This window comes from Centropristis striata, chromosome 12 (assembly GCF_030273125.1).
Source record: "Centropristis striata isolate RG_2023a ecotype Rhode Island chromosome 12, C.striata_1.0, whole genome shotgun sequence".
In the NCBI taxonomy this organism is placed as follows: domain Eukaryota; kingdom Metazoa; phylum Chordata; class Actinopteri; order Perciformes; family Serranidae; genus Centropristis; species Centropristis striata.
Genome location: NC_081528.1, coordinates 26,464,115 through 26,489,776, shown reverse-complemented (window position 1 = coordinate 26,489,776; position 25,662 = coordinate 26,464,115). Strand labels below are relative to the sequence as shown.

The following is a 25,662-nucleotide window of genomic DNA, read 5'->3' as shown; positions in this document are numbered from 1 at the left end:
TCCATTAAAGGAAGGACAGATAGAAAATACGTTTTGTTGATTATTGCCACCTGGATTTTCATTCTTACCTTTCATACAGTAGGCAGTAAGTCTTAGAATTGACTGTTGATTGATTGTATGCTTAAATAGTTCCATTTCATTAATCCTAAGAGCGACTGACTGATATATAGCAGCCATTCTGAGTGTGTATATAGGCACATAAGTATGTAATCATGGGTGACAGACACCGGAAGACTGATTTGGTCCCATGTGAACCTGACATGGTTGCGCCAGTAGGACTGGATCATCAGAACCCAATGAGGCCTTCAAGTCTATTCCCCGCTGCACCATCACTGACTAATCTGTTTTCTGAGGCAGTTTGGGGAAAAGGGGTGTCCACATATTAGTGTTGTACTGTTCTCACTGTCTGCGTCGTCTCGACAAAGTGCGATACAAGAAATTCATATCCTGCAGCAAAACATCCAAAGGGGAGGTGGCGCGGTTTGTAATTTTTTCCTTGTGTGTGGTATTGTGTATATTGTGTCTGTGTTTCATGGAAAGATAAGTGTCCTTGGGGGACACTGGAGGCTGGCATACAATACAAGGCAAACAGCATCTAAACCTGTGAGATGATAGACTTTCCAGCTGCCTCCTGTGTCCAGTTGCTGCACTCTTTCTGTTCCCCAGTCTCTGTTTGTATCTCACCAACGGCACTTAACAACCACTTCCTTTTCACTCAGCAAAATAACACATATTGATACAACCAGTCGTATTTATGGAAAGTCAGTCTGAGGTGCTGAAAATGTAAGTGAAAGGATTGCCTTTTGTTCTCACTATCTCCGAGTAGAAAAGGGTTATCCCCAGATCAGATTTTCCATGAGGTGTTTTCAGGGGGCGAAGAGGTGGTTAAGTTTAGACAGAGCTAAAGCACTGTTTTAGCTTTCAAAAGGGCCCTTGAAAGCGACAAAGCTGCTACAATTGTGCTTTGATGTTCCACTCCAAATATTATCATGTGGTTAGACACAATGCAATATTTTATCACTTGGCAAAATGCAATTAATCTGTTTGATGACAAGCGCAGAGATCAAGAACAATGAACCTGATGAAATACGTTTTCAGTTGAGATCCTGTCAAGGCAATGAAAAGAGCTCTACGCAGGTTTTTTAAGGTTAGCATGTGATACAGAAGTTGGCCATGGGTGCGTGACATGCGCACAGCCTAATGAAATGCCTTTATTAAATTGTATAGCCCTCCTTCATGGCGTGGCCATTGAAATTTCCATGATTGTTGAAGACACACAGGTCTCCACCCTTGAGCAGATTTATTTTCACACATGCTGGGTGAGGTGTCTGCAAGTCCTCCCCACCCTGTCATTGTTTTTTCTGCTGTTAAGTGTGAATATGAGCAGAGTCCAGGCAGAAATTCAGCCTTGTTTAAGGGCTTCTCCTGTTCCGCTGAGTGCCGTTTGCTGATGTCACACCAACCCAACAGCTTTCCAGACGTCTGTAGTCCGCCGTGTCCATCAGTGGGGTGAGAACGAGACCTTGAGGCTCTGCAGTCGTCCTCAGAGTCAGAACATTTGGCTGCATGACGTAAGAAAAATGCAGAAAAGGCATGCATTATACCAACATGACTTATTCATACTTGCATAATGCACCAAAACACGTTCCTGCAATACATTGGTGTTAATATGTAGATGGTAGAATGCATTAAGTCTTATTCTGTGTTGTGTTAAAGTAAATTGCAAATGACGTGTGTGACCATGTTCTGTGAAGTCATAGCTGTGTTTTCTTGTACTGGTCTGTCTCTCTAATTACTCCTGTGCTCATGTCTGAATTTTACACACACACCTTTTGTCTACATTTGGGCAACTCAGAACAGGGACGCTTTGATCACCTGGACTCACACCAATGACAATATGTTAAGATGAATGCAGGCTTTCCAATATGTGCTCCATATTGACTTCAAACGGATGCTCACATTATGAATTCCCCCGTCCAGACACTGAAGCATGCAGGGAATGAAATGGAAATCCTATCAAACTCAACACTCAACACAACAAAATCAAGAATCTGCAAAACAAATAAAACCTCAATTCCTCTTCCTTGTGCACACATGTTGCTCCCACACGCACCTCTCAAATGAATCACCCTCCCAAGTGCTTAGCATCATCAGCATTCCCTGAACCAGCCGTGACTGCAGAGCACAACTGCATGACATGAGAGTCTCAGGGGTCAAATGAAATGCACACTCTAAGTGCCACTTCATCTTCAAGGCATAACAGTGAGCAGCAGCTCAAGAGCAAACTCAAATAACACCAGACTGTGTCCGCCATTGTGCTCCTAAAACGCTTGCATGGTGGTACATTGTGAACCAGGGGCCTTTCGCACTTTTCTGCAGCCACGCATGACTTCCCCCCAAACGGGCTCTCCTCCAGCCCCTACTGTCTGTTTATGTAGACTACCACCGGGGCGGCATGGAATGCACCTCCACCACGCTCCGCTCGCACACACCTCTGAGACAAGGAGTCTGCCTCAACCTGCTGATATGAGCTGTTTGTGTTTTACTTTTACACGGGGGTAAATGTTTTGATTAAAAGGCCGTTACTATTTTGCTAGTCACAATGGCTTTGTAGTGGAGGGGTTTGCTGCCGTGCTGATGGATGGACGGCCGCTCCCTGCCTCCAGTGAGCGGTTGAATGAGAGAGGAGCTGTCATCACCCAGCTGCCGACACTGTTGCCTGAAGAGAGAGGAAGACAGAGGGGAGGTTGGGGAGGGAGGGGGGGTCAGAGGGAGCAGGAATTGGATGGAGAGCCAGCGACAGACGATGTGTTGAAGTGGGAGAAGATGTCACGGAAAGGAGCAGGCCTCGAGAATGAGAGGAGAGAACATGTGTGATGGAAGAGAGGAGGTCAGTACTGGGTGCAGCTCACCTCACACCCCTATCCCAGAAGGCAGTGCAGAGAGGGAGTCTGCATTACGTAAAGGCGGGAGAGCAGGTGGTACTGTGAAGCACACTGTACGACGCCTGTTATCAACAGTCCTGCTGGGCTGTTAGAGTCTATGGTTAAATGCTCCAGTGACTCTGGGGTCCCATGACATGATGAAAAGCTTCACAGCACTCAGTAATGGTGAGACTATTACACTGGTTGTTACGCATTGTGTTGGACGGCCACGTCAGAGGATGACGGCATGTCGTAAATCTTCAGAACAAAAGGAAGCAGCGTCTCTCTGAAGGGATGGAGGAGGAATTAATGGGCTGTATTAAAGATGCGTGTTGCACACTCGTAAACAGAGATGATAATGACATAAGCCATGTTGGTCTTCTTGGCATAAGATCAGTTTGTTTCCTTGAATTTTCTTTTTTTCTCTGTCTTACAAAGACAACTATGAACCATAAAACACAAGTCTGTGTTCAAACAAGTCTAATTACCAGTCTACTTGGACACCTTGATGTTCACACAAGTCTCAATCTGCTTTGATGCAGATTATAAAACTTGCATAGAGGGATGAACACTGCTAATGAGTTCATGGTGAACTAACTTTTTACTGTTGCCTTATTCATGCTCAAATTTGAGAATCTCCAAAGGGCATGGTAAAAGGGGTGTTGTAAACTGCTTAGATGATGTCTGTGGCTGTAAGGATGCAAGTTATTGGTCTCCCAGTGCCTCCTATTGGTGACAACTACACAGTGCTTGTGGTATTGGTGGTGTAAACTGAGGGTTTGCCACTATATGATCCTTTACTCCATTAACTTTATACACTATAACAGCAGACAGGACATCTGAAAAGCAAAAGTGGAGCAAAGCTTAAAATGCTTCATTTTACAATCTATAAAAATGTATTTTTATGTCTTAAAAGTAATGTGAGAAAGTTGTTGGACCCACAGCGAGACAGCACTCTTCTTGTCACGTTCACAAAGTTTTATTCAATTGTGTTACTTCTGAGTTTTCTGATTATTTAGTATTTGGGGCTGGCTTTGAGAACATGGCAGAGACTTTCAACTAGTGAAAGAATAATAATCTGCAGCATAGTGTCAGTCAGATGAAGAAGCAGTAAGAAAACTTCCAACAGAGCAAGAAAACTGATATGCAGTTTGTTCTAAACCTCAAATGGCGCTAAGCAGGAGAAAACACAACTCTTCTTCAGGCAATTCAGCGTGCAGCAGTAACATTAAAAAAACAATTGTTCCTATTAGCTTTGGTGTATAGGGAAGGCAGCATTAAAACAGGGGAGGCAAAGAGGATAAATAAAGTAGTGACATAGGGTTTAACCTGACACCCTGGAGTCAGTAACACACATTTACCTCCTCTGTGAGGAGCTAATGCATGGAGCACCGACAGCATCCACCTTATACCCCAAAAGTGTGACAGGAGTCAGTGAATGCTACTGCTTACACATTTTGTGTATGATATCTTTTAACACATTAATGTAAAAAATACCACTTCTGTAGATATTTCCACATATACTTGCTCATAAATAGATAGTTTATTGTTAGACAGCCGTCTCTAGTGGCTGTAGTAAATATGACAGGAGGAGGAGGAAGTCAGGTTATGATAAAGGCTGACAAAGTCTGCATAGGAGGCTGGGGTGGGGGGTGGGAAACAAAGGCCAAACAAACACAACTTTGAACCAGGAAATCAGTGTTTGTGGTCCAAAAGTCAAGAGTCAACATTGACTTATTTTAATTTAACGTAACTTAATTAACTCATGGCGCCTATATAATGTAAGTTAAATATGTTATGTATGTTAGGTTACATAACAAACACACTTATTTGAACCAAGTACTTTGGGTTCCTAAACCTAACTAAACTGCAAACATTAACCACCTGTTTGAAACTGCGACTGTCAGGGTTAGGGATGAGAATGAATTGATTTACCGCCACCGGTAGGGTTGCTTATTTAGGAATCAATCCTATGGGTCTAATTAAAGTGTAGGAACAAATGATCTACATTATGTGTTCGTATGGGTTGCAAGACTTGTTTGTTATTTAACACAACTCTTACATTGCATTTATAATTACATGTGTGCATTCGCTGCAACTTGTGCTTTTACAAATCTTTACTAGAATCCAGATTCAGATTCCCATAATATACAAAACATGCCACATTACTGGGTTTGTAAACAGTCATTGGCGCTTTTATTTCTTTAAATACTTTTTTTCCTTTGATGCATCTTGTAACTCCCACGCACAAAAGACCCCCCAGTATCATTAAAGTTTAATCTAATCCAGTCAAATCTAAATGTTGAGCTGCTTAAGCATATAAAATGAGAAAGGTAGGGGAGAATGTAATTCAATGCAGAATTGTCACATTAAAATAAAAAAGAAACAAGCCTAGATGATGTAATTCACAGAGCGTTTCAATGGAGAAGGTGAACATCAGTCTTTATGCTAAAAGTAAATGAACTGCAGCAGTGTTCGTGGCTTATACTCAAAGAATGTTGATCCACTTTTGTTCTTGGGAGGTCAAAACAATTAGGTCATTTTTTTGTTTCTTGTTTCTTGTGTGTGCGTGTGTGTGTGTGTGTGTGTGTGTGTGTGTGTGTGTGTGTATGTGTGTGTGTGTGCATGTGTGTGTGTGTGTGTGTGTGGCCTGAAACAAGAATCCAGCTGTTGGTGTAACCTTCAAATGAAGCACGCAGAAGTAAACAAGAGTGCTTAATTGGAAAAGTACTGTTAAATCAATCCACATCTCAGCTCCAGCTGGGGACCGATGTTACTTGTTGTCCTCTATCTCTGTCTCATTTCTTGTCAGCTTGTCTTTTATCTAATAAATAGCTGTCATACATATAGCTATAGTACACTGGAATTAACTATTATGTTTGCTCTTGAAATAAAGTCCTTAAGAGTCAGGAAAGTGGTGTGAGTTGCGTTTTTTTCATGCTCCTATGCGCTGGACCATACTGGACTCATGAAAAGAGTAGAGGAGTGCAAGGGTGGAGCTTTGGTGATAGAGCGAGTTGTTTGTTAGTTGTAGAGCTGATGGTTCAATCTCCGGCTCCTCCTATCTCTGGTCTCTGGTCCTATAACTCATCTGTGGAGGAATATGTGCACATTACAAAAAGCTTTTCTGGTGATAGAAAGTAATATCAGAGCTCATATACCATAAATCTGTAGATCTGAGACTTTAGACCATAAGATTATTTGCATGCTGGTTAAACTGAAACACAAAAAATAAATTCCACAGTGACTGAACAGAATACAAATGCTTTAGTGCAATGTATTATCTTATTTATTTATTTATTTATCGATGATTGTCGGGCTTTTTTTTTTGGGCCAAATGAAATTTAGCCAACATTAATTTTAATATTTTAATGTACTATACTATACTATACTATATTATTTTGTTTTTTATTTTAAAAATATGTATCTTATCTTGTCTTATTTCTTTCTTTCTTGGCGCTGCAGCTTATTGATTTTCCTAAAAGTTTTTAGATTTTGCATATTTATTTAGGTTAACACAGTACATTAATAGGTGTAGGTTATAACTATAATACAGAAATAATGTTTTTTTTGGTGCTTTTTTCGGACCAGATGAAATTTAGCCAACAATAATTTGAAATATTCATAACTATACTATTTAATTTTATTTAAAAAATACCTTTTTTTAACCTTTTGATATTTATGATGCATTTTACGCTACAGGTTTTGATTTTTTAGGCTATACATATGTCAACACATTACATTAGTCATAACTATAATACCAAAATAATGTTTTTTTATTAGGATTTTGGGGCATTTTTATATTTTTAACTATACTATATAATAATAATAATGATAATAATAATAATAATAATAATAATAATAATAATAATAATAATAATAATAATAATAATAATAATTATTATTATTATTATTTATCTTTTTTTTAAAGACGACTTTTTTTCTTTCTCTTTTGGCGCTGCAGCTTTTGGTTTTCCTAAAAAAAAGAAAAAGGCTTTGCATATGTAATTAGGTCAAAACATTACAATCGTAAGTGTAGGTTATGTAACTATCATACTGAAATAAATTCAGATTTAAGACGATGAACTGCTCAGGCTCCTTGCGGTGAATCGCTCACAGATCTCACTGATGGATAAATCCCAGGAGTGGTAGTCGAGCTCCGATGAGCACAGAGGTGAGATGGAATATGGCTCTCTCCAGAGGTTTGAGATGCTGTCAAAGGGTTTTCTCTTGGATACCCGTCCTCATAATAACATCCGTGGTGTTGTGGTCGTACTACGCTTACGTCTTTGAGCTATGTCTCTGTGAGTATGAGAAATTGAGTTCGTCTGTTGTGATTTTTCACCGTTTAACTGGAGACATCGCAGATTGCCGCACAGCAGTGTTGTCAAAAATAACGTTATAGACTGAGCAGGAGCTAGCAAACTAGGCGGAAGTGGTTTTGGGTGTGTGCATTTATTCGGTTAACGTTACATTTAGCTTTTAAAGAAGTGACACGTAATTTAATTCCCCTATTGCCACTAAAAAGGTTCGTGTTGACTCTGTGTTTTATACAAATACTAGGCTATTGTTGTGCCTCCTAGCTAAAACCTGTCAATCTGGCTAGTCGTGTTAGCCGGGAAATGTTATTTAACCTTAAATAATCAAACTAGTGCTGGTGGTAACAGTTAGCTGAGCTGTTGCTAGTCTCTGGCATTTTGGCATTTATTTTTATTCTGTCATATTCTTGTTTTTTACAGTTACGCTCACCAACACACTGGAAAAGGGTGAGTTACCTGTGTATTTGTGCTACAGGTATTGTGCGCTACTAAACAACACGTTGTATGTGGTTTTGTAAATTATTTAGCATATTTGTTTGTGCTTTCAGTGGCCTATCTACTGGTGTTTCATGTCTGCTTTGTGATGTTCTCCTGGACCTACTGGAAGTCAATATTTACCCCTCCTGCATCACCATGCAAAAAGGTATCCTACACTGTTAAAGATGACTGGTTACAGATTAACCATAATGTTGTTGATTTAGTACCATATTATAAATCTGTGATATTAAAACACTTATTATGATGATTGTTGCTATAGTTTCAGCTGTCATACTCAGACAAGCAAAGGTACGAGATGGAGGAGAGGCCAGATGCTCAGAAACAAATCCTGGTTGAGATTGCAAAGAAACTGCCCATCTTCTCCCGAGCTCAGTCTGGAGGTAAATTGTCCTGTCAAGCAATTTATATTTTTCTTCTGGAAGGATATGATTTCACATGGAATTATTTACTCATCTGCCACATCTAGAAACAACAGGGATAACCTGGCAGGCACATTAGCCACAGTCCGTCATCTTGCACATAATCTGTGTGTGTTGAAAAGAAGTAGGCTAGGGCAATTAGCTTCGTGTGTGCTGTTCTCATGAGCTTCCCCATTCAGAGTAATCAGCCAATGCATCTCTTTCATTAGTGCTGATTACTAAGACTAAGTTCTAGGCTACAGGAAGTAAGTGAAGGGTAAGACACAGCTCAAATGTCGTTCATTCAACTGGCCATCCTGTTGTCTCTAGCTATCAGGTTCTGCGACCGCTGCCAGGTACTGAAGCCTGACCGATGTCACCACTGCTCGGTTTGTGAAACGTAAGTCACTCTTTCCTCCTCAGTTCATCTAGAGAGATTACCCTCCGCAAGGAGATATTTGTTGGCCTGGGACTGTTGTTATAATTAGAAGGTGTTGCTCTGTTGGCACACCGTCTCTTTGGGAGATAATATCCTAATGATCAATCAGAGCAGATGTTTACCAAAAGATATCAGACTGCTGTCAGTAGACATGTAACAAAGGCTTTAATACAAGTTTTATGATGTGAGAAATGCTGTTAAGGTGTTTTCTGCTTCAACATAGCTGCTATACTGTCAAAATCATATGCAGAAACAAAATATTTATTTCTTTTTAAGATGTGTATTGAAGATGGACCATCACTGTCCCTGGTAAGTAGTTACTCATCCCGTAATTCCCTTTTTGGTGGAATTTATGCATACATTTTGCCCTTACACCAGAATTATTTTTTCTTGTAGGGTGAACAACTGTGTGGGCTTTTCCAACTACAAGTTTTTCCTGCTTTTCCTCTCCTACTCCATGCTGTACTGTGTATTCATTGCAGCAACAGTCTTTCAGTATTTCCTCAAATTCTGGGTGGTAAGTATCATCAGTGGTAATGGAGTCATAATGGAGTTAGTCAGAACTGTTGCAATTCTACAAGAACAGAGAACTAAAGCCAGCGTCATGAGTTCTGGGTTTGTGACAAATACAGGCTGGCAAGATGAGCAATTCAAAATGTTTTTAAAAGCATTCATAGGTTTGTTAAAACAGTGTGACTTCATTGAACATTACACCTTTTGAAAGTGCACCAATTTTCTCAAGTTTCTCATTCTTCTGTTTCGCTCTCCCAGGGGGACTTGCAAAATGGGCCCGCAAAGTTCCACGTCCTCTTCCTCATGTTTGTGGCACTAATGTTCTTTGTCAGTCTCATGTTCCTCTTTGGCTACCACTGTTGGTTGGTGGCCAAGAACCGATCCACTTTAGGTGAGGATTTACATATTTATCAGAGAACCCCATAGATTCTGCGCTCTCACTACCTCATGAATGTAGGTCCTTTTGTATAAGTAGATGTGAAGAAAACATAATGTAATTGTTTTTCTCTTCTCTGAGAAGAGGCCTTCTCAGCTCCAGTTTTTGTCAACGGACCAGACAGAAATGGCTTCAATGTTGGCGTACGCAGAAACCTGCAGCAGGTATTTGGAGAGGATAGGAGGCTGTGGTTCATTCCTGTTTTCACTAGGTGAGTTTTTTTTTTCAAGAGGCTGCAACATGCATAATTCACTGATTGTCCACCTCTTGCTCATTTTTCAGTGGTGATGCTAATTTTCATTTGTTATGCACCCGTGTTCTTAAATTTTTAAATTTCAAACAAAAGAAATTTGCTTGCATCAGATAAAAAAATAAAATATTGAACCAGAGAACAGTAATACCATAAAACATTAATGTAATAGTAATTGAAACAGTCAGATAAATAATAATATAATATTAATTTGACTATCTGCAGAATACAAAGTTGTAGGTGGCGCAGTATTGGAGTGGGAGTGGGTCGAGGGTGTAGTCATATTGCATTAACTAGCTTCTATCTTCTTTTGTGCACTGTACACATCAGCCAAGGGAATGGCCACTACTTCCCCCTGAAGAATCGGAGTTCTGAGTCTCACAACCCCTTATTAGCTAATGAGGACATGTGGGAGGAGTCGGACGATGGCTCTGAGGAGGGAAGCTTGGGTAAGTGACTTTAATTTTGTCATACTAGTGCAGTGCCCATAGGAAGTATGTATGTATTCGTATAATGGGATATTCGCTGGAAACTATTCGAATATTATTGGAAAATCGAACCTTGTAGCGCACTTTAAAACTCCTAAAGATAGCTAGGTTAAATAGACTTACAGATGAGATGAGTCAGGGTGGAAATCCAGAGTGAATTATGTTACTGACCAGGTGTAGGCCTATCACACAATGGGGCGGAGCTCCCCTAAAAGGCGTCCGATCAGAAACTGTGCAATGCCGCAACACGTCCTACGTAAATAATGATATTTTGAAAAATGGATTCAAAAATCTTCAAAATCGAGGATGCACACCTTCGTGCCATGTGCAAGCCACATGCGAAATCTTAGGTCAGTCTGACTAACAGTCAGGGAGATATGCTCTAGACGCTTTTTGCTTTTATAGATAGATACCTCCACATGTTCTTTGTAGTTCAAAGAAGACAAAATGCTTTTCAGTGTCTTCAAACTGAAATCAGTAACTTACTGTATTGTGTGTACATGTGCATCTCAATGAATTAGAGTATCATACAAAAGTTTATTCATGTCAGTAATTAAATTCAAAAAGTGGAGAAACACATTATATAGATCCATTACACACAGAATGAAACATTTCATGTCTTCATTTATTTTATTTATTCTAATTATAATGATTATGGCTTACATTTAATGAAGACCTAAAATTCAGGATCTCAAAAAAAATATTACAAAAGACCAATTTTTAAAAGTATGTTTAATTTGTAAATGTACATGTACATTTCTAATGTGGTTGAATGTGGTTCCCCAAGTACCACAATGTTAGCATGATGAGAAAGCTTCCTTGAAAAGAGTTGAATGTGGAGGTGTAAAGATGCAAATTGTAACGAGTCTCTTGAGCTGCATAATGTCCCACTATCAACACCTCAATCTTAATAGCACCAGTCCTGCTAATGAGGTTATTTAGCAACAGTAAATAATGCATTTCCAAAGCAAAATAGTTGCCCAGAAACATTATTATAATCTTAATTTTCCCTGCAGTCCAAAGCTGCTGATGTATCTGCCACATTTTGAAAGTACTACTTATGGACCGCAGTGCAACAATAGTGCCTTAGTTGTTAGAAAAATACCTTTCGTAACTTATTAAAATATACTGAAAATGTAGTGTATTCGGATCTGGCTAGTCTTTGTACTTGCATTTTTGGATTTTCCGTTTTTTTTTTTTTTTTGTCCATCCTTTTTGGCTGTGTGAATGCATGTGGCATACATTTTGGCTAGGGTATGATTCTTCTTCTTTTTTTTCTTAGAATTTTGGAAGTTAAACCTTGGCTCATATATTAGGTCTATAATAAACTGCAACCAAAATTCAGACACACAAACAAACAAAAGGACACAAGAAACATGTCCCCTTGAAATCAGAAAATTCTGAAAATGAAAATCTCGTCGTTATAATCGAGACTGAAGTTGGTTTAAAAATGTTACTAAGTGAAAGTGGAAAATAATAATAAACTTGCCATAAAATGATGGCAGGTTTTATTGACAGTTTTGAACTTTTTTTTTGAAAGGCATGAAGGGTTCCTTTGTCACAGTACTGGGGACACAACGAAAATAACTTCTGTAGAAAGTCACCTTTAAGTACCCACCATCAACAGTCTGGAGAACACTCTCTGTCACCTTGGAGGAAAAGGCTCAGAGATGTGATTGTCATAGTGAAACAAACCAAAAATACAATTGTTCATGTAATCTGGAGGCACCAGTCTCCACCTGCACAACAGTTTGATATGTTTGCATTGTAACCACACTCTTGTGCTACCACCTGGTGGCCATATGCAAATAATGTTAACTGTATAAGCAGCCATTTCTGAAAAATAATGCACACTGATATTTATTTTTTTCATTCCAGCTGAGGACCGAGACCCCTCTGTAACAATCGAGATGGAGGAATAAAAGTGAACGTAAGGACATTTTACACTGGTAAAGATGATGTAGATTAATATGGCACACACTGTGTACCATGAGGCAAATGCATTCCAAGTCATGTGGATGTTAGACACTGGAAAAAAAAATTCTGAAGGGGGCCAAACGTGTGGATTAAAACCTGCATTTGGATTGTCATTGCCACTTTTACCCGTGTGTTTTACATAATGAAGAACAGAGGAACTCAATGGACAACCAGTAGCATCACCTCTACTCTCCTTGACAACCGTATCAGTTTGATTCAGAAAAAAAAAAGGTCAAAATATACCGTCAAATATTACCTCACATACAAAAAGACAACGGTTATTTACCGTGGGTCATTTATATACAGATATATATACATATATCCCTCTGGTTGTTCAAGGCACTGGCCTCTGTGGGATTATAAATTGCTGTTAACTGGGAAGTTTCTGTCAGGCACTGTACTGCTTTATAGGCCTCTGGTTAATTGTTCGGCTGTGATTTCACAGTGTTTAGCCTTAGAGCTCAGTCTGTTCAGAGTGGTGTCTAAACTGACCCCTATCTGACCCCTCTTGTAGTGACTCAGCTGTCTGTACTCTACCAGTTTAAGTCTTGCAGCATATTAAAATCAGATTTTACTTTACTTCTTTCAACGAATATAAGCATATTATAATACCTGACTTACCCTCCGCCTTATTAATATATTTATTCTTGTGTTTTGGGAGTCCATTTCTCCTGAGAATGTATCCAGCACCCTGCTTGTAAATAGACCGTGCCAACATTTTGGGCACCTATTTACGATAGATCCTCTCATATTATGCTTTGATGGAGTATTAAACCATTAATATTGAGTTAAAATGCCAGTACCAATGTCTAATCAGACTGGGGATGGTAATCAAAACAGAACTAGCATATATTTGTAGCTTTGGTTCACAGCTACAGTCTGTTATGTTGCTGAAATCTCAACCAGAGTATTATAACATTTGTCATATCTTGAATATACTGTATATCATGACTTAAATGATGTTGGCTACATTGCTGTTTAACACAAATACAGTAATCAGCTTGATTTTTAAAAGGGTAGTTTGGATTTTTTAAAAAGTGGGATTGTATGAGGTATTTATCCATCGTCAGTGTATTACTTAGAGTGGATGGTGGTCAGCATGCCCCCAGTTGGGAGAAACAGGCAGGAGTACCGGCACAGAAGCTAAGCAATGTACTGCTGTGAACCGGGGCATCAGCAAAAAAATGTTTTAGCCACCTAAAAAATGGGTGACCAAAAAAAATCCATATCAGTTTATGCGTATGCTGTATTTAGACATTTTAAATGCTTTAGCTTGCTGTCACAGCTCTTCCGATGGGGAACTAAAGTCATCATCTATGCTTTCTTCAAAGCCACCAGACTCCATTGACAAAAACAGTAATTCTACCTTGCAGAACATAGGAGTTGCTGATTTACCACTGCTTCAATCGGTTAGTTTGCCTGTGTTATTGTGTGTTTGTTAAATCTGAATTCAGCTTTTAAAGCTTATTATCCCACTTCAAAAAAATCCAAACTTTCCCCTGAAGGTCTAGGATGAGCATTCGAGACATACTGTGATAGAATTTGCTTTTAAAAGGAATTATCACAATCTTGTTTTCTACCATATCTAGCACGATTACACTTTGTGGACACAGGAAAGTAAAGTAAAAATAGCTTTTATCATAGGCACAAACCATTCATAGGAAAGGACCTTCAACGTCTGTTTTCACCTTTGAGCTTTTTAAACATGCAGATAACTGTACATACGACTGATCCTCATCCACTGGTTGGTAGAGGTCCACAATCTTCTGCAATATGATGTTCTAAACTTTTTTCTACCTGTGTTTATGTATTTTGAAAATTTTTATTACCTATGAAACAAATTCTCATTGAGACTGTTTGGTTTCTGGACTTCTGTTTTTAGTCAGTGTGCTTAGTTGAAACCCATTTCTGAGTAAGGCCTTTATCAAACCTTGATGCTGTTTGACATCACGACACTTTGACTTGCTTCATCAGATCTGTTTTTCTACTATGTCGGGAAAGCCAAATAAATGCTGCAGATGTTTGAGAAATGCATAACATAACATACAGTGCCAAGAAAAAAGGAAATCATTGGAACCAAATGACATTAATGCATAATTCATCCATAAAAGGCGGTCAGATCTTCATCAAAGTCACTAAAATAGACAAATAGATTCTATGTAAAATAATAGCACTCAAGTAATTGTTTGTAGCTGGTCTATTGTTGTGACTAAACAATATCAGAGCACATTTTATGACTAAATTATGCAGAAATGCAACATACTCCAAGGGGTTTACTTACTATTTCTTGGCACTGACCATGAGTAATTTATTAATCCATTTTTAACTGAGGTATGAGTCAGCGTTTGAAAGCATGTATTAAATGTTAGGAAAGATGTGGATGTTGAGTGTTTCATGTAGTCTTGTCTATTTATTGTTATAACCACCTTTTATCCTGTGTATTGAGTTTACTGATTCATAACTGCTGCAGGCGGTGTCTGTATATTTTGCTCCATGAAGTGACACTTAAAATAAACTATTGAAGCGTTGTGCTTTTATCAAATAGTAGGATATTTATAACATGAAAAGATGACAAATTATACCCAGTTTTCAGACAGGAGTTCAATATTGCTAGAACACATACAATATGGTCCCTTTTGAATCGTCTTTGGAGTAAGTGACTGTGGCGCTTCCCTTTTCCAACACCTCTGAACCATTGAAAGTACTGAAACTGTTTCATTTGCTGTTCTGTCTTTTAACAAATATAAATTCTTTATTTACCATCAGTTGTTGTAACATGCAAAATAAAATGATCCAAGTTGAACTCTTTATATGGTTGTTCTTTCTTGAATAAGAGCACACACAGCAAAAAAACAACATAATAAATACAATCAATCCAATTAAACGTCAGTTTTAGGAACTTTGGAGATGAAGTAGCAGTATTTGGCACAACAAGGAGAACATGAAACATTGAAATAAACAGGACAAAATATACCCCAAACTATTTGCAGGTCATGTTCTACTGGTTGTCCGTCTAGTCAGTGCCAAAGTACCTCTGACCAAAATGTGTTGGGGCCACTGGATGGACCTCCGTGGTCAAGATGGTGATATCAGGGAACTCCTGGATTATAGATTTGGCTCCTAGGAAAAACACAAAAAGCAATACACTTTGGATGAAGTGTTTAAATTTAACCTCAGATATAATCCAGCAACACTACTGCTGTTAGGAACATGTAATAAAATAGTGGTTGAAAGTGATACAACAGCAACCTGAGAAACTAACAGTAAAAATCAAACCTATGCTGTATTTATGTGGTGGCAGAATAAATCAGATAAATGTATTCCCAACAGGGAAAATGTATGTGAATCCCCAAATCAGGACAACAACTCGTAAACTTTATGGTGAACTGGTTGTGGTAGTATACCGTGAGGCGTGGAGAAGAGGCTGAGGAGGATAATATGTCTGGGCTGGACACCGTGCTCTATCAGCACCTTCACCGCCTCAATCACAGTGTTTCCAGTACCTGCAGACACAAAACATTTCGGGTTTAAAGTTTGTTTCACATTCAAATTAGATATGGGAATTTATCTTCATCATTTTGCAGAGCAATATATCGATTCATGGCCGCCAGGTATGGATATTTAGTGTTCCAACGGCCCGCTTTTTTCGCCAATCAAGAGGCTCACTTTAAGGAATATACTGGAGATCCTGGTATCATATGAAACTCGAAGATCTAAGGAATCTATAGGCACCATGTGTCAGGATATCTTGGAAGTTGTTGAAATAACACGCAAAGTCAGGCTTTTTTTTTCTCAATAAAAATAGGCTCTCTGGGTTCCCACAAGTCTCTTTTTTTCATTTTTCTTTTCTTTCACCAAACAATTCTTGATTTAATTTAATTTTGTCGACACAAAATGCAGTTTAACAGTTAAATCGCAATATATTGTATCACAATATTCAACATATCGCAAAATGATTCAAATATAAAATACATCGAATTGTGACTCAAGTATCGGGATAAAATCGTATTGTGGGGCCTCTGCTGATTCACACCTGTAATTCAAATGTTGACACTGTCACTTTAATAATTTAAGTTAATTCAAAATGTGCTCACTCAGTTTTACATTGTATCAACAAGCAGCATCAAAAGCAGGGATTATAATTTGACTATTCGCACAGAACTGATGCATTACGTAAAGCATCTGAAAAAGGCACCGATCTGCTGGTCACTTGACAGGCTTCCATTTCTGACCCTGTTAGCATGCATCATTGTAACCATATGTTCCATCATTCTCCATTCTACCTTCAACCTGACTTGATACCAATCATATTTTTTTTCAAAAGCTGAGAGCAGAAAAATGCTGCTTTGTGACACTGGGAAAACCAGGGCTATTAAGATACTATTTTTGTTGGCCCTCATTATGCTATTCAGCAGCTTGGTGGCCATCTCCCAGGCAGTGTATAATTTCCCCGATGAGAGCTATAATTATCAGAACTGTGAATGGGCTGGTATGATGTGGAAATGCAGACCTTGCAGAGAAGGTCAACTCAAGGGAGATTTCTCAAAATGAATAAATACATGAAACCGTTTTTCCATTTGCACAAAAATGGACATGTCTTGACATTCGCATTCTACTGAGGGCGGGAAACTGGAGGCAGTAAAATAAACTGCTGGGCCCTGTGTTACTTACTGAGGATGGGGTACATGAGCAGCACTTTTCTTCTGTACACATCTGGAGGGAATTTGGCATAGTAGACCTTGGCTTTCTGTGTCTCCTCATCACTTTGGATGAGGATCTTGCCGATGCGAATGGAGCGGCAGCAGTCCCTGAGACCCTGCTCCATGGCCTCACCTGTGGGGGGATACGCCGAACACAACTGAGATCCAAATTTTGTCTATTTAAAAAGGAGCTGTACAGGACATTTAGAACAGTAACAGCAGCAAACAATGATTTACTGTAAAGATATATTGGAGTTATGGTGTCGGTAGCCAGTCCTGCTGTGCATGCATGTTTCTGCCATGTTGAGAATTGTGACCAAGCGATTTTATGCTCCAAATTCATTGAATTCCGAGTACAGCCACTTTAAATACATTTGTTGTTTGGAGCCAGTGTGTCAGCATTGCATCAATAACCTTACACCAGCATGCAATGTGTGTGTGTAACGAGGCAACAAAACTTGAGGGCTATGTCTTTTCACACCATGTATTAGGGATATGAATCACCAGAGGATGATGTACAATGATGAGTATTGCAATATGATACCGCATTACATGCACTCCTGCTTGTAATTCCGTATTAGTTTGTGACAGTTTATTGTGATTAAAGTATATTACAATTCATTTTTTTTATTTGACATAATAAATCTAATAAATAATAAAAGTTCAAATCTGTTTTATCTGATAAAAGTACTCTACATTTCGGTTCATCTTGGCCCTGAAAATGGGATGAGTGAAAAAAAATGACACTCATATCTGTTTCTGAACACAAACTGAACTGATTGTGCTGAAGTTTGCACAGTACAATGAACAAGAAAAAAGTTTAATTCATCTTCAAAACAATAGTAAAATATCAATACTTGGCATTGATGCATACAATGCTGCCAGTTAAAATATCACAAAAAACAATCCTGTGTCAACTTTTCCTCCACATCGACCGAATGTGTGACTGATTGTCTTCCCACACACAGAAGTGCAACACGCACTGGCCACGTTGTATCATTTAACATCCACAGAAGTCACCAGACGCAGCATGCAGGGAGAAGTGTTAAAAGGCACAGTAGCCTGAATGGGCCAATCTGAAGAACAAATGTGCTAGAATTGCTGCTTTGCTGGGATGCTGTTGTGTCACTGAAAAGTAGGCCAGTGTTGTAAACACACACATTGATAAACATCAACCCACAAGTACTCATGTCAAGATGCTTTGTGGACTGGATAGAGAAGAAAAGGTGCAGGTGTGTTGACTTTAGTCATACATTGCAGATGTGTGTTTCCCTTTCGGATGTAGTATTTGATCTAACAATGTGTCCAACAGGCCATTTACATTTACGGCCCTAACATTTCTGCCATAAAAGGATTTAATAAAGTTTGCAAAGCCTGCATTAGCTTTCGCATTTGACAGCGATAAGACTCTCATTAAATCTGAAGGTAAAAGAAAGTGTGGGTCGCTGACTGCCAACATATTCTCTAAAGCACAGGACTGCCCCGTGTAACATCATTCTATTGTATTATTTTGTGATAAAATGATCGATCACTTTCACTGAGAGAAAAGAACTGACTGCTCATAAAAAAAAAAAAAGGGAATGATCCGCTGCACACAATAGCCTGCTCTGATGAATATGTGCAGAACAGAATGTACAGCGGAATTGCACAGTCGGCACAAATCACATATGCATTGAGTACATGATACATGCCCTTACAAAGGAAAGACTCTAATTTGGTAGGTGCGCTATGACAGGTTTTACTTACCACTCCTCATTATGCTGACTCCACAGTTGCCTCTTTCAAACTTGACACCTTCATACTTGTACCCTGAGGGAAAGAAAGAAGTAGGAACATTGACAAATGTAGCTGCTCTGAACAAGCCCACTAGTCACACAAAGAACTGGAAGGAAGCCCTGTACTTCTTCTTACATTTTCGTTATTGTAATAATCTGGTGAGCTCTTAAAGGAACAGTGTGCAGGATTTAGTGGCATCTAGCTGTGAAGTTGCAGATTGCAACTAGCTGAATAACCTTTTCCCTCCCTTACAGACATGTAGAAGAACCTATGTTTGCCTTCAGGTAACTTAAAAAAAGGCTCTCTCTAGAGCCAGTGTTTGGTTTGTCCCTTCTGGGCTATGGTAGAAACACGGCTATGCAACATGCCCGACTGCGTGTTGTTGTTGATACGTAGAACTCACTCTAAGCAAACAAAAACATAACGATTCTTAGTTTCAGGTGGTTATAACGAAAATATACTTATTACATTTAATTCCATTTCTGCCAACAGATCCCCTTAAATCCTACACACTGTTCCTTTAAAAGGATCTTTAATGTTGGAGCTCAGACTCTGTGTCTAATGTTGACTTATTATTAGAGGAAGTGACCCTCACCTGTTGGCGTGGTCACAGTGCACTCTGAGTAGGGGAGCTGATTCAAACCCTCTTCAACTACTAGTCTGATCTGTTGATGGAGAAAGAAAAAGGTTACAGCTCGTAGCTTATCAACAAAAAAGTATAACATGTAGTATTAAGTCATAATCTTACCAGTCGATCAGCACAAAACACAAAGTCTCCTCTGCTGGTTGTCCTGAAAATGTGAATATAAATATTTGGTTTATCGGTTCAGAATGCATTTTCTCTTAGAAATCCACTTTATTTCTTCTTCCATGATATTATGTATTGGTACTGGGCACTGATCCTACTTCAGGGACATTTTTCATGTTAAAATCTTAAAATAAGGTAAAATGATGCTGAAACCAACAAAAAACTTGTTTTGATTCTTAAATTTTAATCATGGGTTCTTGAAGGTTTTTTAACTGGTAGTTGAAAATCAGTATATCTGTATATTATTCAAAATGAGTGCCAGAAGACACATATCGTGCATTTTTATGCAGTTACATAAGACTGTATTGAATTGTGATGCAGCTTCGATGTTGCCTTTTCCTATGATTAAAGGCTTAAAATAAAGTGCAATAAGATACTATATATATATATATATATATATAGGCTGATATGTCAATCAACATATCGATAGGCTGACATATTGATATAGGAATATTTTACTCCCTATCGGACAGATATCGGCATAAGCTCAAAAAGTCCAATATCAGTCTGACTCTTTTTTTGTTTTGTTTTAAAACTGTACTAGAGGTATTGAGTTATGGGTCAATGACGTGATCTAACCCAGTGTCAGTTGGTGTAACCAGTAATTTTCTTCCCATAAAAATCAGATTATATACAGGAAAATAAATGTGAACTAAAATGAGAAAAACAAAATACAATCCACGTTTACATTGCAACACTATAGTACATAACACATTTTACATAATTGTCAAAACTTTAGAAAAAAATGGTTGTATTTATAATATGTTCTGCTCAATATTGACGTAAATATAGAAATGGTAAAAGAAAAAAAAAGATGTTTTTTTAAAAAAAAATGAAGTAATTATATGTATCACTGTCCACTAATAAAATACAATGTAGGTGGATGAAATATTTAATATTTATCATCTTTTTACACCCTTTCACATCTTGCCAATCCTTATTTGTCACTGACCCTTATATATTAAAAATAATGTAACTCACTTGTCTCTGATTATGGTCTGTAATTCTCGGATCTGGTCGTTCAGAGGGAGCAGTTTAAGCTGAGGTCCCAGGGTCTCCTGGCTGCCCGTCTGTAAGGTGTCCTCAGTGGGTTCAGAGTTGGACAGCACTGCAGGAACACTGCTGCTGCTGCTGCTGTTGTTGTTGTTGTTTGCAAACCGTACTTGCTTCATCGGGTGCTCCTGTCCACTGTTGACATTGTTCAGTTGCTGATTGTGGCATGGCATCCTGAGTAAGAGATCGAGGGGTTTCTATTAAAACTGCGCTAAAGCCAGAAGGCGTTTGTTGGCCGAGCGACCCAGTTTACCCGCTGTGACAAAGAAGGCAACGTGTTCTCCCTTTAGCTTCTTCTGCTGTTTGGAAGTGAAATTATCCGAGTCACGCAGCTACCGCAGACACACTGCCCATTAGGACCACACTCACAAACCTTCCGATCGTGTATCACGTCGTGTTAAAATCAAACCAGCGACTGATATCGAGTTAAAAACGTAGAGGCAGGTAAAGCCGCTGGTAAGCTAGCTTTGACACTGACAGGCAGCGTTGGCGAAGACCGGATATGACGTAGGCGGCGTGTCCACTAACCGCCTTCCTCTTTCGGCAACATGGCGCCGATGTTGGCACCGCTGAAATGCGGCTTTCACTTCCAAAGACGAAAATTAGCGCTTCTCCTTCGACAGACGAGCTCGTATCACATTTGGAATAAAACGCGCAGTGAAAATGTGTCGGAACATAAACGTCAAAGTACATATATGGTGAGTGAGGAGCGGGCCGGAGGAGAGGACGCAGTGTTTTTGGTGTGACAGTCATCACGCAAGGGCAGAGATAGAAAGTGTTTCTAACTAACTTTTAAAGAAAGTTACAAGATATGATTTGGTCGGTTTGATGGCAGGAGTAGCTGATATCATGTTAATATAATGTTAGTCAACCACCTGCTAACTTAGTGTTGAAAGGCAGCTAGCTAACTGGCTAACTTGTTGTTTACTAATTGCGTTATCTGTTTAACAGCGTCACTGACCGTCATGGTGAGTGGTGGACGTTACGGAGGTGGCTGCACTTTGTCCTTTATTGACACGTTACTAAATGAACGGATTATAGCCCACTGTCTGCTAATAAATGTCACTATTTAGCAAGCTACAACAGCGTAGCTTGTCAGTGGTCCCACACATGCACATGTGATAAGACGGACAGTCAGTAAATGTTAGATAAGACTGTTATGACACCCAGGGGGGCACTTTAGTTATGTGACTGCCATCACGTGCTAACAGTTGTTTAACTTTATATGTCAACACTCAGCTGCACGTCCTATCGGTACATCTGGCTTAAACTTATAAAATCAATACTATACATCCTACATTTTATAACTCATTTACCTACTGACATCATTGTCTATGTCCCTGTCAGACGATACACGATCTATAACAGCACTGCGATATGACCTAACCTCATCAAGGTTATACTGTTCACTTTTGTAACTGTTACATTTAAAACTTCATGGTCATCTTTCAGGCTGTAGGGGACTGTTGAATTGTTCTGGTACTACAGGGTGTTTCTATTACTTTGCTCTCCATTTGTATTGGTGAGGTTACTGCAGTTTTAGCTAGGGGACAGTGTTTTTCATCTGAATAATTAAAAAAAAAAAAATGTCATCCAGTTTTAGCATTTGTGATACAGATACATTGCCAAATTTCGTTTGACAAGTTAAAAACATGTGTAGGCCTGGGCTATATAGCCAAAATCTTCTCTTTGATAAAGGTAATTTTATATCTTGACAATGAAATACACCTTTTTGGGGAAGTCAATAAAGTAATAGTCTAATCTGTATGATAAAACCATGCGGTAAATCATAATTTTCAATGCCCTAAGTGTTTTCTAATTTTATTCAAATGAACATAATGGTGACATTATAGAGAAAAAATATTTCCAGATGTACACTGACTGACACAATTGCTTGATTTTACTTCACATAAACACAATTCTTGGGTGTCTGCATGCAGAACTTTGAACATGAGTGAAGAAAACCCTGCACATTGCTGTTGAAAAACCCAGATATTTATTTTAACCAACATTTAGGTTTCAAGTGATGCATTACACATTATTGTCTACCATTATTATTTGAGTTAGTATGCACTTGTTATTATCAAATTAGACAATGTAATTGTGTATCCAGAAATCTCGATAAATTATTTAATCATAATACAATTCAATTGAAAGATTGAATTATAGTAAATAATTAACAGTAAAAAATGCTTTTCTCAAAAAAGTTGTTTGTACAGTGGCTTATTACGTATTGTGCTTGGTCATCATAGATAAGAGGATGGGTTGCAGTCATATAGTGTGCTCTCGGAGATAAAGTATCTAATATTGGCACACCAATATGGCATACCAGCAGCATCAATACATCTTTGTATAAATAGGTCCAACACAGGGTGAGTCTAAGCTCACCCTTTTAAGTAATTAAGTAATTTATTTTATCACACTTAAACAGTGACTGTTTAAATTGAGTTTCCCAGGTTGTCAGGTGAGATATTGAAACTATTTCTGAACTTCACGTCATAAGCTCAGAAAGGTTCTTAACTTGTATTGCTTAAATTGATTTCATTTTGTGTAAAATGAATGGTTGTATTTGTGACATAATATTCTTGCTAAAAACAGCTATGAAAATGTAGAGAACCTTCTTGAAACCAGTCCTACTTAACTTCTCCTCTGATGATATATTTGTTCAGAATGTCCCCATCCCTGATGTAACCTTTATACCCGACTGATGTCATTGAACTGTGAGCATTTTGCTGAAAACACACAGAGAACTAAATATTTTGTGTTTGTTTGTTTGTATTGTAATCAATTGTTATTGCAGATTATTGACTTTTAGTGTATTAATGTTTCTGAATATTAAAACATCCCTTAAAATGATTCAGCATAATTTGGAAACATCAGTCAAATGACAGTCATATGTTTCTCATTTGTACCAGCTGAGTTCCCCTCCACACCTACGAACAGCAACATGGAGCACAAACAGGAGCGAAAACAGTCGTCAGATTTTGGACGCAGTAAAAGTAAGTATGTTTTCGGAAATACTAGTAAGTTATAAATGTTTGCAAATAAACTGTAGAATAACAACACATGTTGTTTCCACAGCATTTGCAGATTACAGACAAAAGAACATGTTGGCATGGAAATGCAGGAGGAAAGCTCGTTTCAGATCCAAAAAACGTGGTAAGCCTTTTTTAGATTTTGGTTATTGAAGCTCTTTATGCTGCTATTTTAGGGCCATTTTTACATGTGAATTGAAAATAACACAGTGGACATGGGGACTGCAGCTAATGATGGTGATTAGCTTCAGTATTGATTTTTTGGTCTTTGGTCTATGCATAAAAAACAATACTGACAAATATTTTTCAAAAATAAAAGTGGTGTTTTTTGCTGATATGTACGCTAATAAATCTTAAAGACAAGCAGTCAGGATGCCATGTAGGGCTGGACAATATAACAACAAACATTGTGAAAACGATCTAAAACTGTCTATCGTAAATTGTTTTCTGTATCATTTTTATTGCATTATCAAAACTGCCAAATGGCCAAACTGTTCTACGGTAATTTCAATGACGCTTTACAGTCTAAACACTTGGAGCAAACCATAGAGGCACTATTTTAAGTATGAAGTATCGAAAAATAGGCTTTACCATGTGGTTATTTCACAATTAATAAATTACCATGAAACATGCTATATCTCGACATATACTGTTATTGAGATATAAATAGACCGATATTGGAATTAAGAATTTATGCCGAAACCCAAACCCAGTTGCCATGCAAGTTGGTTATTTGCTCTACTGGAATCAATTAGGATTTCTAATGCCGTTTGCTTGTATTAAACATTATACATGCATCTAATACGTCATCATTTCCCTTTATACTCATTTAAGTTCTGAACAGAAGTATTCCTTACTCACATCACTGTCACAGGTGGATTTTCAAACGTTCAAGCGTGCGTGTCCAGGGGCCTGTTGGATCACTGTCTAATTCTGGAAGTCAATTTTAGAATCTAAATATTGGGTTGTTGAACTGAAACAATTTTAAAAAGCCCTTGACAAATCAATTTATTGACTTTTCTTTGAAGCTTATCATTTAACAGTTGGAGTCTCTTTGTCTTCACATGATCAGCGTATGGAACATTTTATTATATACCAAAAGAAACATGGATTGCACCAAAACTATTATTATTCCCCCCCTCACCATTTATAGGCTGTTCAATACATATGAACAGTCTTTCCTCATGTCCTCTGTTTCTCTATACTATGAAAGAGTTCAACTCTGAATGGTGATTCAGGCATTTACTGTTAATAAATATATATACATATATATATATATATATATATATATATATATATATATGTATATATTAGGAAAAACAAATTAAATATAGCTAACAGGCTTGTATTATAGAATTACAGGCTTCCTTCACATAAAGAAGCGACTTCTATAAAGCATTATACTATTTCCTGTCTTTGCAGTGTCACATATGGCGTCATTGTATTTGATTGAAGGCAGGTGTTGGGCACAATTTCACTGTAATTTGCTTGGAGGCTTTGCCATACAGCATCGCTGTAACGCGGTGCCACCATATTGAGTGGATTAGAGGAATTACTGCATATTCTTTGGCCTGCGGAGAGTCCCTGTGGCAGGTGTGTGGTGGAGTGTGTGTAAACAGCCATGTTGGCACCAGTGGGCTCTCAAACTCAGCTGGGATGACAGCCCAGGTGTCTCCTGGGACTTGTAGTGTCAGACTGGACCCCCAGGTCCACCTGGAGACTCTGCTGTTGTTGCTGCGCTCGGATCTCCCAGGAGACTCACATTGACATTTGATGCTCCATGTGTCTGCCCAGAGAGCCATCTTGAGGTTATTATGATTGTCACACTGAAAATGCAAGTTAGTTGCCAATATTGGCAAACATAAGGTGGGTTAGGGAGTTATCACCGTATCGTAGTGTAGTAAATACAACCCGGATCCAAAACAGTTGGCTGCAGTGAAAAAAATGAAATTTAAATGAATTAATTGGTTTGCAAATCCTTTTAGACCTATATTCAATTGAATATAAAGATATATTAGATATTTAATGTCCAAACTGATATATATACA

At 38.4% G+C, this 25,662-nt stretch overlaps 3 protein-coding genes across 4 annotated transcripts in view; 2 read left to right on the top strand and 1 right to left on the bottom strand.

The window, feature by feature from the left end:
• Positions 1-7,072: 7,072 nt before the first annotated feature.
• zdhhc15b (zinc finger DHHC-type palmitoyltransferase 15b) lies at positions 7,073-13,713 on the top strand. Of its 2 annotated transcripts, none has more exons than XM_059345542.1 (11): positions 7,073-7,228; positions 7,664-7,690; positions 7,792-7,886; positions 8,001-8,121; positions 8,470-8,539; positions 8,855-8,887; positions 8,975-9,095; positions 9,350-9,482; positions 9,612-9,738; positions 10,108-10,226; positions 12,144-13,713. In XM_059345542.1, exons 1-11 carry the CDS (start codon positions 7,087-7,089, stop codon positions 12,185-12,187), a joined length of 1,032 nt encoding a protein of 343 aa, XP_059201525.1. In that variant the 5' UTR covers positions 7,073-7,086; the 3' UTR covers positions 12,188-13,713. The 2 variants fall into 2 exon arrangements, with proteins under 2 accessions (XP_059201525.1, XP_059201526.1); XM_059345543.1 differs by lacking the exon at positions 7,073-7,228 and adding an exon at positions 7,286-7,452.
• A 1,254-nt stretch (positions 13,714-14,967) lies between these two features.
• Positions 14,968-21,052, bottom strand: uprt (uracil phosphoribosyltransferase (FUR1) homolog (S. cerevisiae)). Its single transcript, XM_059345544.1, has 7 exons — positions 20,508-21,052; positions 19,467-19,509; positions 19,314-19,383; positions 18,689-18,751; positions 16,914-17,075; positions 15,647-15,745; positions 14,968-15,362 (listed from the first exon to the last, which is right to left on the bottom strand). Exons 1-7 carry the CDS (start codon positions 20,750-20,752, stop codon positions 15,256-15,258), a joined length of 789 nt encoding a protein of 262 aa, XP_059201527.1. The 5' UTR covers positions 20,753-21,052; the 3' UTR covers positions 14,968-15,255.
• Positions 21,038-25,662, top strand: part of abcb7 (ATP-binding cassette, sub-family B (MDR/TAP), member 7) — a 28,436-nt gene continuing 23,811 nt past the window's right edge. Inside the window, exons 1-3 of the mRNA XM_059345541.1 lie at positions 21,038-21,277; positions 23,495-23,578; positions 23,661-23,738. Of these exons, the coding sequence (XP_059201524.1) occupies positions 21,128-21,277; positions 23,495-23,578; positions 23,661-23,738 (312 nt within the window). The 5' untranslated portion in view covers positions 21,038-21,127. The remainder of the gene's footprint in view (positions 21,278-23,494; positions 23,579-23,660; positions 23,739-25,662) is intronic.

Excerpts from the sequence above, each read along its gene's own strand:
- zdhhc15b (XM_059345542.1), top strand. The coding sequence starts at position 7,087 with ATGAGCACAGAGGTGAGATGGAATATGGCTCTCTCCAGAGGTTTGAGA. Across the intron at positions 7,691-7,791 it reads CACCAACACACTGGAAAAGG|TGGCCTATCTACTGGTGTTT; the intron begins GTGAGTTACCTG and ends TTGTGCTTTCAG. Across the intron at positions 8,888-8,974 it reads ATGGACCATCACTGTCCCTG|GGTGAACAACTGTGTGGGCT; the intron begins GTAAGTAGTTAC and ends TTTTTCTTGTAG.
- uprt (XM_059345544.1), bottom strand. The coding sequence starts at position 20,752 with ATGCCATGCCACAATCAGCAACTGAACAATGTCAACAGTGGACAGGAG. Across the intron at positions 19,510-20,507 it reads CAGACCATAATCAGAGACAA|GACAACCAGCAGAGGAGACT; the intron begins GTGAGTTACATT and ends TCACATTTTCAG. Across the intron at positions 15,363-15,646 it reads CCTCTTCTCCACGCCTCACG|GAGCCAAATCTATAATCCAG; the intron begins GTATACTACCAC and ends TGTTTTTCCTAG.